General features: G+C 38.5%; 1 protein-coding gene across 2 annotated transcripts; it reads left to right on the forward strand.

Annotated features, from left to right (window-relative positions):
• The first annotated feature begins 307 nt into the window (after positions 1–307).
• LOC140550062 (protein mono-ADP-ribosyltransferase PARP12-like) lies at positions 308–10,499 on the forward strand. 2 transcript variants are annotated; one of them, XM_072673862.1, is made up of 12 exons: positions 308–897; positions 1,022–1,157; positions 3,239–3,524; positions 3,786–3,836; positions 3,934–4,060; positions 4,847–5,012; positions 5,181–5,301; positions 5,566–5,662; positions 5,893–5,971; positions 6,231–6,361; positions 6,631–6,779; positions 8,965–10,499. In XM_072673862.1, exons 1-12 carry the CDS (start codon positions 527–529, stop codon positions 9,642–9,644), a joined length of 2,394 nt encoding a protein of 797 aa, XP_072529963.1. In that variant the 5' UTR covers positions 308–526; the 3' UTR covers positions 9,645–10,499. The 2 variants fall into 2 exon arrangements, with proteins under 2 accessions (XP_072529963.1, XP_072529964.1); XM_072673863.1 differs by lacking the exons at positions 5,893–5,971; positions 6,231–6,361 and having other exon boundaries at positions 310–897.
• Positions 10,500–12,366: the final 1,867 nt, after the last annotated feature.

The raw sequence follows: 12,366 nt of genomic DNA on the forward strand, positions 1-12,366 counted from the left end.
GGCAGTTTCATTTCCTTATAAGCTCTGTACACACGTCATCAGTCCCGTGTCTCATTCAGACTGCAATATCCCCTTCCTTCAAGGGATCTTTTCACTGGTACAGCAGTGACTGAGACCCTCAGCTAGCTTAATTTTTATGCGGATTTTTTTCAAACAAATTAAATCTTTTTACTGTGTACTTATATATTATTGACTAAGTTTAAATACGTTCACTTTTTGACATTTGATCTCACACCAACCTGACTGTAAGGGAAAGGGTGGGGAGGGAAGGGTTTACTAGGTAAAATTTCCCATTGGTTTAAGGTAGCACAGATAAATTTAACAGAACATAATTAATTTTACATAATAAATGTGCGTCTTGTCAGACCCATTTATTTTCTGTTAACCCATTGTCCATTTGAGGTGGGAATATAGCAGTGATTAGTGATTTGTGTGATTTGCCCTACCTTAAGCTGCCACCATTTTCACAGGACTACTCCCTGGGGGCAAAGTAACATGTACACCCAGCAAGAGCAGTACAAGTGAAATGGGACACAGCCCTAGTTTTGTATGTCAGCATTTCACTCAGTTACAAAAAATAGGCTACACAGAGACAGAGGCAAAACGAAACTTAGCAGTCATGCAAACCGCAGCTCTGGTTAATCGACTTTTATGTACCCACGATGGGCGAATGGAACTTGAGGACTTGTATGGGCAACTATCTGGACTGGCATTAAAGGATGAAGTAGAAAATTTACTTAAAGACACAGACATGTTTGTGACCACGGGTGAAGAAAACGAAGTGGTGGTTGCCAAAACCAGGCTGAGGCTGTGTAGAGCCAGGGAGTGTCAAGGCTGCAGCCACCTCCACCTGTGTAAAATGTACCTGTTGGGAGACTGTCCTTATGGTAAAGGAAGGTAAGGCAGTTTCATTTGCCAGGCATGTTTATGTCTATCATAGCCATATCCATGTTTAAACAAAGAGTAATAGAGTAAGAAAATGTTTGGCAACATTGGTAGAAATCAATATTCTCCCAAACAGGCGAGGGTGCCGCTTCTGCCATGATCTTTACACAGGACATAATGTCAGTGTGCGACGCCAACACAATCTGCTGGAACTGGATCGCAGCGAGCTGTGTGTTATACTTCTTCAAAATGACAACAGCCTATTGCCTCAAGTAAGACTCTTCTTTAATGTACTATTTCTATGTGGATAACCTGCAACCAAATCAGATTTCACCAACGTCTAGTAAAATGATTGTTGCTATATTGTTGCTATTAACTTTGTAGTTATATACTGACTGTATATGCAATATTTATCAGCAATGCTCTACCACCTTTAAACAGCCTGGCAGCACACACCTGGACATGGTAGAGCCATTATAGAATCAGGTCTGCCAATTTGGGCAACTCCTGGCAAGGGGGCTGATGCCTTCCTCTTATTAAATTCTTAGTGTTTTTTTTGTTTTTTTCTCAGTTTACAGTTCACAAGTCCAACAGTGCCAACAGGCCTATTTGGGAAGGCCACAAACTCATGTGCTGTTTAGCAATTGATCCTGAATAATAAATGAGTTGAACCATACGATGGTCTCCAAACAACCTTGAGACAAGGAGAATTTCCTGATCAATTAAGTCAATAATTAGAAGACTGTATCTTCTAAACAGAAGGGCTAATTAATGGGCTATTGCTTTATGGTTGACTTTGCTCAGGGATTTGGCCTCAGAGTAAACAGACAGTTACACTGTACAATGTAATTCTCACTTTGCTACTTTTCCACTAACACACTACTATTAAGACATAAGTATAAAAAAAAAAAAAAAAAGAAAGCAATACATAAGTAAAAATAAATAAATAAATAACTATATAGACACTAAAGGCAAAACTGAACTAGAGGCAAAATATATGTAAAAAAAGAACTACAGACATATAAAGAGGTAGACATCAATAATTAAACTTATAAAAATGGCATAAAAGCCTAGTTATAACATGCACTGTGCACTATTGCAAATAGTAGTAAGACATCAGTGAATGGACGAGTTTACATTTAGTTGAGTAAAGTTAAATAACTATATTTTTGTGTGTTGGCAGGAGGTTAATCAGCTAGAGTGATAGGAAAAGCGGCAGTGTTTTGATGGGGTCGTTCACACCTAAAGCCACACCTGATGGCCTGTGGGTAGAAACTGTTTGTGAGACTTGTTGGACTTCACAAGCCTGTAATGTTTGCTTGATGGTAAAAGTGTAAAGAGGCTTGTTTAGGGTGGCAATCTCATCCACCTTGACGGGTGGAGCTATGTTGACAGACATTTTGATGCTCTGATGCCAATGAAATCTATCCGAGGTGTTTTATAACCTAGGTAGCCACTTAAAGGCCAGAGTACACCAACCAAACATATGTAAACAAGCATGAGTAAACACAGGTACCTGGTTGCCGTGCCATGCTTATGTTTGTGTTAGATACTAGGACATTCTCTCTCAATTCCCTTTTTAATCTGTCTTGTCTGTGTAATTGGGTGTTATCGGTGAGTGTGTTCCAGATGCGTTACAGCATTAATCTTTGAGTAGGGTAGCACAAAAAGTATGCAAGCCTGTGGCAAACATAAGTGCCGTTACTTTAAAAGTCTTTATTCCCTATAAATAGTGTTTTTAACATGATGTGGAAGGGGTTTAGAACACTATGATTCTGTTTACACTTGCCATTAAAATGAATCCACAGTGTGACCAGTTGATTTTCCTTTCTCGCATAAAAAAAGAAAACCAATCATTTCCCTTTTAAAACAAAATCCACGGTAATTTTCTCATATTAATGTTTTTGTCATATTAATTGTTTACCGCTTGCCTGACGGAATCCCAACACACCTCCAAATGTGGTTTCAGTGATCAAATCATAATACGATTACACCTGGCTTTTCATGTAGACAGGTGAAATTCAAACATGATTCCACCACCATCTTAATGCCAGGTGTAAACAAAACACCAAAGCATCTGATGAATAAAGTTTATGCTTATAGTTTACAGCAAATTGACCCGGCCATGTACGTACGCAAATGATTTGTTGGACTACTGTTTTTTAGTGTTTTAGTGTTTTTTTACAGTTTTAGCTTTGTAGAAGTTGCACTATACCAAAACACTGTACCTAAGATTACAGGAAAAATGCTGTATATTTAAATTTGAATAAATTGTCTCTGAGATTACAGACTGACCAGTTGTAGAGCTGTACTGAAAATGACATTAGTAACCAATGGCACAATGTGCACTCAGGTGTGTTTTACATATAACAAAGGCAGCGGTGATTATGGGCACTGTCCTGATAAAGAGGCTTGTAGAAGACTTCATGTCTGTGAGAACTACATCAGAGGAACCTGTGATGGCAGCACTGGATGCAGCCGATGCCACGACCTCTACGAGCCTCATCCAATGAAAACCCTCCAGGCCAAAGGAGTTCCTAGCCAGCTGATGGGATCTGTGCTGACAGCATACAAGAATATACTTTCAATCTGGGATTCTAATAGAGCTAAGAGCATGAGCACTCCAATCAACACATCAGGTATTATATGCAATAATTAATCAGTGTTATAGTCTAAGATGTTGAGGTCATATACTATCAAATAATAATGATGATAATGATGGTAATAATGATAATAAGCACAGCACAGGGGTTGGGTCCCAAAGAACCAGGTTCTTGCCAGGTTTTGTTATTTTCCTGAAAAAGCACACCAAATTAAAGTTTCCCATGAATTGAGAAGTTTTGTATGTTAATGCAACCCTCATTTAACACATCACATTTTCTGTTGGTTTTATATTACAGAGAAATCAGAGATATGCCCGTTCCACCTCAAAGGATTCTGCAAACAAGGAAGTAAGTTGTGCTTCTCATTGACTATAACAGCATTTTTGTAATAGACACAGAGTCATTTTTAATCCTGCTATTGTTCATGTTTTTTGTTTTTTTACAGACAGATGTCGGCAGGTTCATTTCTATTTGCCTTATAAGTGGGAAGGCAGAGAAAGACACGGTTGGAAGGTTCTGCCAGATAATGAAGAGATAGAACGAGCATTCTGTGACCCTACTAAGAAATACAGGTGTTTACTGCAAAGCTTTTTATTCTACATAACATATTACAGCTACAATCAAAAGCATTCACCAAGTTCAACACAAAATGACACTAGTAATGACTACTGCAGTCTTAGAATTATTCAATCCCTCCTAAGAGCACACATTTGCAAAGCAGGTAGCAAATCAGGGGCTTCATTTGCATCAGGTGTGCTTATGACTAAACAAATACAAGTAACTTGGACTGGCTAGGGATTTGTTGACTGACATTTGAGTGCATGGTAGATATGTTACGAGAGTTGTCTAGAAAGTGCGGAGAAATAATTGTTGCCTTGCACAAACAAGGAAAAGGATGCAAAAAGAGAGCAAAGCACTAAAATGTTCCTAGAGTTAGAGTTGGAGTAGCTGTTGGAGGCCCACTAAACGCTGAAGGTCTCCATGCCTATACACCTCTCCTGACCCAAAAGCACAAGAAAAGTCAGCTCCAATCTGCTCAAAACCAAATGAGTAAGCTTTGCTCTGTGGAGCGATGGAACAAATGGATCAGCTGTATGTCTGAAGGAGGAAGAATAAAGCATACCCTGAAAAGAACATCCTGCTTACAGTGAAGAATGGCTGTGTTTCTAGGGCTGCTTTGCTTCTTCTGGAACTGGAAACCTTCAGCATGTGGAGGGCAGGATTGATTCAATGATGTATCAGGCAAAAAAAAAATGGGACAGAAATTATACATTAGACATGATGAATTAAAACTGATGAAAGATTGCAATTCCAGTTTCTTCTAAAGTCAAAACCTCTCTTGTTTTGTGCATTCTCAGTGATGGTACCGCACAGGTATACTTTGACACTATGACTCAAGGTTTCACAGAAGTCCGTCGTCTCTCCACTTTTTCGTCAGTGCTTAATCCCACCTTCATCCTCACCACCACTTGGATCTGGTACTGGGAGGATGAGAATGGGAACTGGATCAAGTATGGATCATCTGTAAGTGTCACTCCAGAGAACTTTTAAAATACAAAATTTGCGTAGAGCAGATGTAGTGTCACTCACTGACAATTACAATTCTAAAAGATGCCAAAGAAACTGGATGTTATTAATTCATGTAGATCCAAAATGCCATTACTTATATTTATGTTCTTTTATTGCTACTAGAATGGGGCACACCATTCATCTTCCATTAGCAGTGAGGACCTGGAAAGGAAATACCAAGAAGATAGCAGCGCTACGATCGAGTTCACAGCAGGCCAACATTTTTATGAGCTCAACATGCAAGGTTGGCTAAATAGTCTTTTGTTGTTGTTTTACCTGCTACATTTATCAGAACATGCTGTACACTGCATTTTAGGAATTTTAGACTTGGTAAGAACTCTTCTTGGTAAGAAGAATGTATGTATGTATGTTGACGAATGTATCAGACGAATGTATATGAATATGTTGACGAATGTATCAGAAGAATGTATATGATGACCAGATTGAAGATAATGTTTCTTTTACATTTTCTAGATTTCAACAACTTGGTTTTATGTTACTTTTCCAGAAATGATTCAGTCTAACAAAAACATTGGCACTAAAAGGCTGGTAAGGAGGAGACCTTTGTTTCTCACAGCAGAAGATGCACAAAGGATCAAAACAAGGTACACAAATCCAACAAAGGTTTATTTAAACACATATTGCATATGTCAGCTTACTGAAACTGTACTGTAAAACCTCACTGACAGTATCTGAAAGGGAATCCTTTAAATATATAAACGTGCATTCATTTAAGTCAACAAAATGCATTTTGAAGTAATAATGTGCATTTACATACTTATTTAATATTCAGGTCATATTAAATGTGAATATTGAAAAGTATTTTTTTTCTTAGTCAAAGGGAGTTCAGTGGCCGTTTACAAAATTTGCCTCGTCACTGGGATAAAACCAAAATGCCTGAAACTGGTTTCCAGGTAAATCAAGCCTTCATTACCAGGGTTTGAAACATTAAGACATTTGATTCAAATGTATAATGAAATGAATATTCAATAGAAAACTAATACAATTCATTAAAATGCATTTTGTTGTTTTCTCAGTTCTGCCAAAATTCTTTGTTTTTCCCCAGACAGTTCTAGTATAATATTCCAGCATAATATTCTATCCAACAACAGTGTCAAAACGAAGCCTATAAGGCGTCATGAGCTGCGTTTTAATGCATGTTTTTCTTTCCAGAGAGTTCTCCTGAGGAAACCATCTGAGGAGTATAAGAAGGTTATTGAGCTCTTTAATCAGACAATGTCAGGATTCAATGTGAAGAGCATTGAGAGGGTGCAGAACCAGGACTTATGGAACGTTTTTCAATGGTAGATGATGTGGTCTTAAAATCATGGATCCCTTGAAAATGTTGTTACTTTTTCTGTTTCATGACACTGGATTGGTCCGTTTCTGCCTGTTACAATTTTATATAAGCTCATCAAGCTGATGGTGAGCTAAATCATTAGGACAGGAGAGACACTAAACCGTATAGTGCATGAGACAGAATGGGACAAGTCCTATAGCATGATGTAGACAGTCATTGTCTATGAGCTCAAACAAGCTTTGACTTTAAAGGTCTTTTGTGTGTCTCATACAGGCAAGGTGACATCCTGAGTAAGAAAACTGCGGGAAAGGAAAACACAAAACTTCTGTTCCATGGCACGAAGTCTAAGCATGTCGATGCCATCTGCCAGCAGAACTTTGATTGGAGAATATGTGGAGTTCATGGAACAGCATATGGAAAAGGTGGGTTACAGATATACACACGTGGACAAAATTGTTGGTGCCCCTCGGTTAAAGAAAAAGAAACAATGGTCACAAAAATGAATCTGACAAAAGTAATAATAAATAAAAATGCTATGAAAATGAATCAATGAAAGTCAAACATTGCTTTTCATCCATGCTTCAACAGAATTATTTAAAAAAAATAAACTCATGAAACAGGCCTGGACAGAAATGATGGTACCCTTAATATTTTTTTGCACAACCTTTTGAGGCAATCACTGCAATCAAACGATTCCTGTACCTGTCAATGAGACTTCTGCACCTCTCAGACAGGTATTTTGGCCCACTCCTCATGAGCAAACTGCTACAGTTGTCTCAGGTTTGAAGGGTGCCTTTTCCAGACGGCATATTTCAGCTCCTTCCAAAGATGCTCAATAGGATTTAGGTCACGGCTCATAGAAGGCCACTTCAGAACAGTTTTCCACAGCACATTTCTCTCTAGAATCCCTTGATAGTCTTGAGATTTTATTGTACTCTGCAAAGATTAAAGACACCCTGTGCCAGATGCAGCAAAGCAGCCCCAGAACATAACAGAGCCTCCTCCATGTTTCACAGTAGGGGCAGATATCCTTCATTTTTCCGCCTGTGAACATAGAGTTGATGTGCCTTGGCTTCCATTTTTGTCTCATCATTTGCATCAACATGTAGTTTGGCAAATTCCAGTCTGGCTTTTTTATGAATTGTTTTCAACAATGGTGTCCTCCTTGGTCATCTCCCATGAAGTCCACTTTGGCTTAAACAACAACGGATGGTGTGATCTGACACTGATGTTCCTTGAGCTTGAAGTTCCCCTTTAATCTCTTTAGAAGTTTTTTTGGGCTCTTTAGTTAACAATTGTATTATCCATCTGTTTGATTTGTCAATTTTCCTCCTGTGGCCACATCCAGGGAGGTTGGTACAGTGCCATGGATCTTAAATTTCTGAATAATATGTGCAACTTTAGTCACAGGAACATCAAGCTGCTTGGAGATGGTCTTATAACCTTTACCTTTAACATGCTTGTCTATCAGTTTCTTTCTAATCTCCTGAGACAACTCGTTCCTTCACTTCTTCTGGTCCATGTTAAGTGTGGTACACACCATGTCACCAAACAGCACAGTGACTACCTATAACCCTATATATAGGCCCACTGACTGACCGACACCTGTGTCGCTAATTAGTGGACACACCTTGATTTAACATATCCCTTTTGTCACATCATTTTTGTCCAGGCCTGTTTAATGAGTTTATTTTTTTTAAATAATTCTGTTGATGCATGGTTCAAAATCAATGTCGGATTTTCATTTGTTCATTTTCATAGAATTTTTATTTATTAGTACTTTTGTAGTAAGTTATTTCTGTGACCATTGTGGGATTCAATTACCCCAGTCTAAAACATGCCTCAATCTGCTGTGTTTTCTTTTCCTTTAAGAAGCATTTAGCAAGAATTGGTATATTCTCCTACAGTTAAGGAGAATAATCCATTCTTATACAGTTGCCATTGATATAACTCTGAGTACTATGAAAACTATAAATATGAAAACAATGTGGTAAAAATAGCTCATTTTGAGTTTATTGATTACTTCATGAGAACCCACTCATTTATATATGTCCACCAATTCAGCCTACTACAGTAAGCCATTCAATTTAGTCTATTTTTAGTTCTCATTTAGCTGTCTTGTATACTGTGTAAATGATTCTGAATGAATAGACCAACAGAAATGCTCTAAATAATTTGGAATAAACTAATTTACACTTGCATTCAAAGTTAAGAACATTCTTGCATTCTCCTGTAAAGTCATTATTTTGGAGATACGTTTTTCATTGGACAGCAACTTTATATTTAATTATAATATTTAATTTAATCATCCTAGAAAAATATTTAGAACATTTTGACATAAACCTTTTGATCAACATGTCTTTAACATGCAAAAAGTATTATTTTGTCAGTAGTTTTTCACTGGCACTACATATTAGTACTCTGAGAACTAATTGTCCTTTATCTAATTTAAACTTATTATTTAATGTTAACTATTATTGTACTATTATAAACTCTTTCAAGGCATTTTTAGAAGCTTTTTTTTGCATCATTAGTGCATTAATTTGTACAGGAATATTAAATCTCAGAAAATGCACAGAATTAATATTGAATATTGTATTCTTACAGGGAGTTATTTTGCCAGGGATGCCAGCTACTCCCACAGATACACTGATGATTCTGGAACTCGGTGCATGTTTGCTTGCCTGGTACTGGTAGGAGAATACATCAACGGACATTCCAGCTATGTACGTCCTCCCTTGAAGGATGGAGAGGATACCGTTTTCTATGACAGCTGTGTAGATGACATCAACAACCCCTCCATATTTGTTGTGTTTGAGAAGCATCAGGTTTATCCTGAGTACTTAATTCAGTATGATGATCAGCATGCAGTTATCCCTCCGATTATCCAAAACCCCCCAAAAGTGGCCCCTCCTGCCCGCACTCTCCACTCAGCCCACCTGTTGCCATTCAATCAGCTATCCAAACCCATTACAACCAGAGGTTCCGCCAGAACCTCACAGCCAAAAATGCAAACTTTGACCAGATCATCTCGAGCATTTGGTTCAATGACATCTTTAGCAAACCTTTCCATTAATGCCAGTGACTCATTTGAACAACAGAATCCCAGACCACAAAGGTCCAATCTGACACATGCAACTAGACAGTTTGGTTCTTTAACAAATTTGTCAATGCATGCTGGTGCTTTGCCCACACTCAGCCTGCATTCCAGACCTCAAGCTAGGTTTCCAAGGGCCAGGCCTGACACTAAGAGCTCTACAGTGAATCATCAGTCTTGGGTGGTCTAGTAACACGGTCAAAGAAAGACTACTTGACCAACCAATAAAATGGTAAATATTAAAACTATTGGGCCATGTGAAGCCACAAAAGAAGTCACAATCCAATGAGAATACAGACATCAACACTACACTAAGTTTTTTTTCAAACTTGACATGGCAAGATGCTAAAACATTAAAGAATGGAAGGTCATTCAGGACATTCTATTTATAATAACTTTTATTTAATATATATATATATATAAATAAAAAACATATATTATGTTTCTTATTGCTAAGGCCATATACTTTTCCCATATACTCTCAGTTCTCCAGGCTTTTCTGTCTCAGTGTCAGGCCCTCGTATCACGCTCTCCCCTGGGCGATCCCAGGACTCCACCCACAGGCCCATATGAGGACTTACCCCTCTTTTCGTGATTTACGGCACCTGAGACTGCGGCTTATTAAACCCAGTCCATGACTAGAGGGTGCCATGAATTAGCTGTGCTGCAACCTCTGTACTGCTGCAGTCCATGGGCAGTTCAAGGGGAAAGTATTCTGATCCTGGCATTTCCTGTCTGGTCTAATGTCTGGTAATCTTGTTTGTCATGGTAATTTGATTCTGTTTTTGTTTATCTTGCCCCCCCACCCCTTTTCGTCGAAGACCTGCTTCAAGATTTGGTTCATTGTTTTTACAAAGCTTGTTTTGTGTTTGGTTTACCACCACGTCCAAGCCCCTGCCTAGCAATTAGCTTTTCTTGTATGTTTTCTTTTTTCCCCTATATCTTGCTCAGCTTCCTCCCAGTCCCAGGTGTGTTTTTGCTGCACCCCTAGTTAAATTCTGTTTTCTGGTTATTGCTTGTTACATGGCCCTGTTTTTATTAAAGTCTTGCATCATTCATCCCTGCAAGTGTTTCCTTGTTTTCACTGCCACGCCTGACTCAGCATGACACTCACAGTTTGAGGAGTAGGAGTCATGCCAGTGTTTTGAGTTTATTACATTGTCATGATTTGCTCAGAATTTTTTTTCAGACACCAACCAGATATACATATTTAAGCATGTGCTCTAAGGCCTCAAACAAGTATATTTACACATACATAACTTTTGCATATTTTCTCTGATGTCTGAGCAGTCCAACACTTAATTTGTACAGGCCTTCCTAATAATCATTCAAACAATTATCTAATCAGTTAATTTTGTTGCAGCATTAAATACATTAATGCAGATACTGGTCAGCGGCATCATGTTATATTCATATCACCCCTCAAAATAGGGAAAATGTGATCTTGGTGATTTTAAGCATGGTGCAAGTGTTGATGCCATAAGGGCTCCTCTAAGCAGCTGCCTAGCTCTGTAAATTTAAATAATTTAGGTCCACAAAGCAGGGGAAGGCTATAGGAATATGGGGTTTAACTGTTCTAATCAGCAGTAACACATGTACAGATATCTTCAAGTCATCCAAAGAAACACTCAACAATATTCAGCATCAGAATTTTTAAAAGAACATCTAAAGTCTGTTGAGTCATGTGTACTGATAAATGTAAAAATATGTTTTTGGCTACAATATGCAAAGGTATGTTTGGAGAAAAAAGGGTGCTGAACTTCATGAAAACAAAACCCCAACTGTTACGCATCACAAGACAACCACATTCACTATTAGTGTTGGACACAGCTGGAATTTGGCCTATGCCTTTTACCCCATACACATATGCATACTAGTGAACAAAACACACACAGTAATACAGTGAGCATGCATCCTCAGAGGAGTAGGCAGACACTGCTGCAGCACCCAGGGATCAGAGAGGGTTAAAGGCCTCGCTCAAGGGCCCAACAGTGGCAACTTAGCAAACCAGGGTATCAAACCCACAACTCTGTCATCAATAACCTTGTCATCAACCACTGCCCCATGGGATCATGTGATCATGCTTTTCACTTGTGTTACAGCCAGTGGTACAAGCAAGAATGGATTTAATTAAATAAAATTCAGGAAGCAAACAAATCATCTAATTAAAAAAAAGGATAAAAATACTAAACAAACTACACTGACCTAGTGTACACCAAGAAGCACAAGCTGGGCTGTTTTGTGCATAAATGCATAAACATGCAACCATTAATGAAATGTGTGGGCTAAGAGACCATAAAGGTGTTTTAAAAAATTGTCTTACTTGTCCTACTAAGCAATCCAAAGAAGGGTGCAACAAACATACTCACATAATGAATCAAAATCACCAACAATTAGTTATTAGAAGCAAGCAAGGGCATTCAAGAACTTCAAGGAGAGAGGTTCAGCTGCAGTCAATAAGGCTTCAGGATGCTTAAAAAGTACAGCAAGCGCTAGAATCTCCTAAAAAAGGATGCAGCTATGGAATCGGGTCACCACCAGTGCAGAGCTCAGAAATGACAGAATGCAGGTGCGAGGGCTTCTGCACGCAGTTAGGCGAAAGCTTTTGGAGGATAGCTTGATGTCAAGAAGGGCAGCAAAGAAGCCACTTCTCTTGAAGGAAAGCATTAAGGACAGACAGACATTCTGCAGGACGTTTAGGAATTGGACTGCAGAAGCCTGGGGTGAAGTTATTTTCTCTGATTAAGTTTGGGACTTCTGGAAAATTGATTCTCCGGAGAAGAAAGATAACCACTACTATGAGTCTTATCATACCAACAGTGAAGCATCCTGAGATTATTTATGTGTGGGTTTGCTTTGCATCCAAGGGAGTGGGAAAATCTTGCCTAAGGACACTGCCATGAATAAGGCGT

Source organism: Salminus brasiliensis, chromosome 2 (assembly GCF_030463535.1).
Source record: "Salminus brasiliensis chromosome 2, fSalBra1.hap2, whole genome shotgun sequence".
Taxonomy (NCBI): Eukaryota; Metazoa; Chordata; class Actinopteri; order Characiformes; family Bryconidae; genus Salminus; species Salminus brasiliensis.

Excerpts from the sequence above, each read along its gene's own strand:
- LOC140550062 (XM_072673862.1), top strand. The coding sequence starts at position 527 with ATGGGACACAGCCCTAGTTTTGTATGTCAGCATTTCACTCAGTTACAA. Across the intron at positions 898-1,021 it reads TGTCCTTATGGTAAAGGAAG|GCGAGGGTGCCGCTTCTGCC; the intron begins GTAAGGCAGTTT and ends TCTCCCAAACAG. Across the intron at positions 6,362-6,630 it reads TTATGGAACGTTTTTCAATG|GCAAGGTGACATCCTGAGTA; the intron begins GTAGATGATGTG and ends TGTCTCATACAG.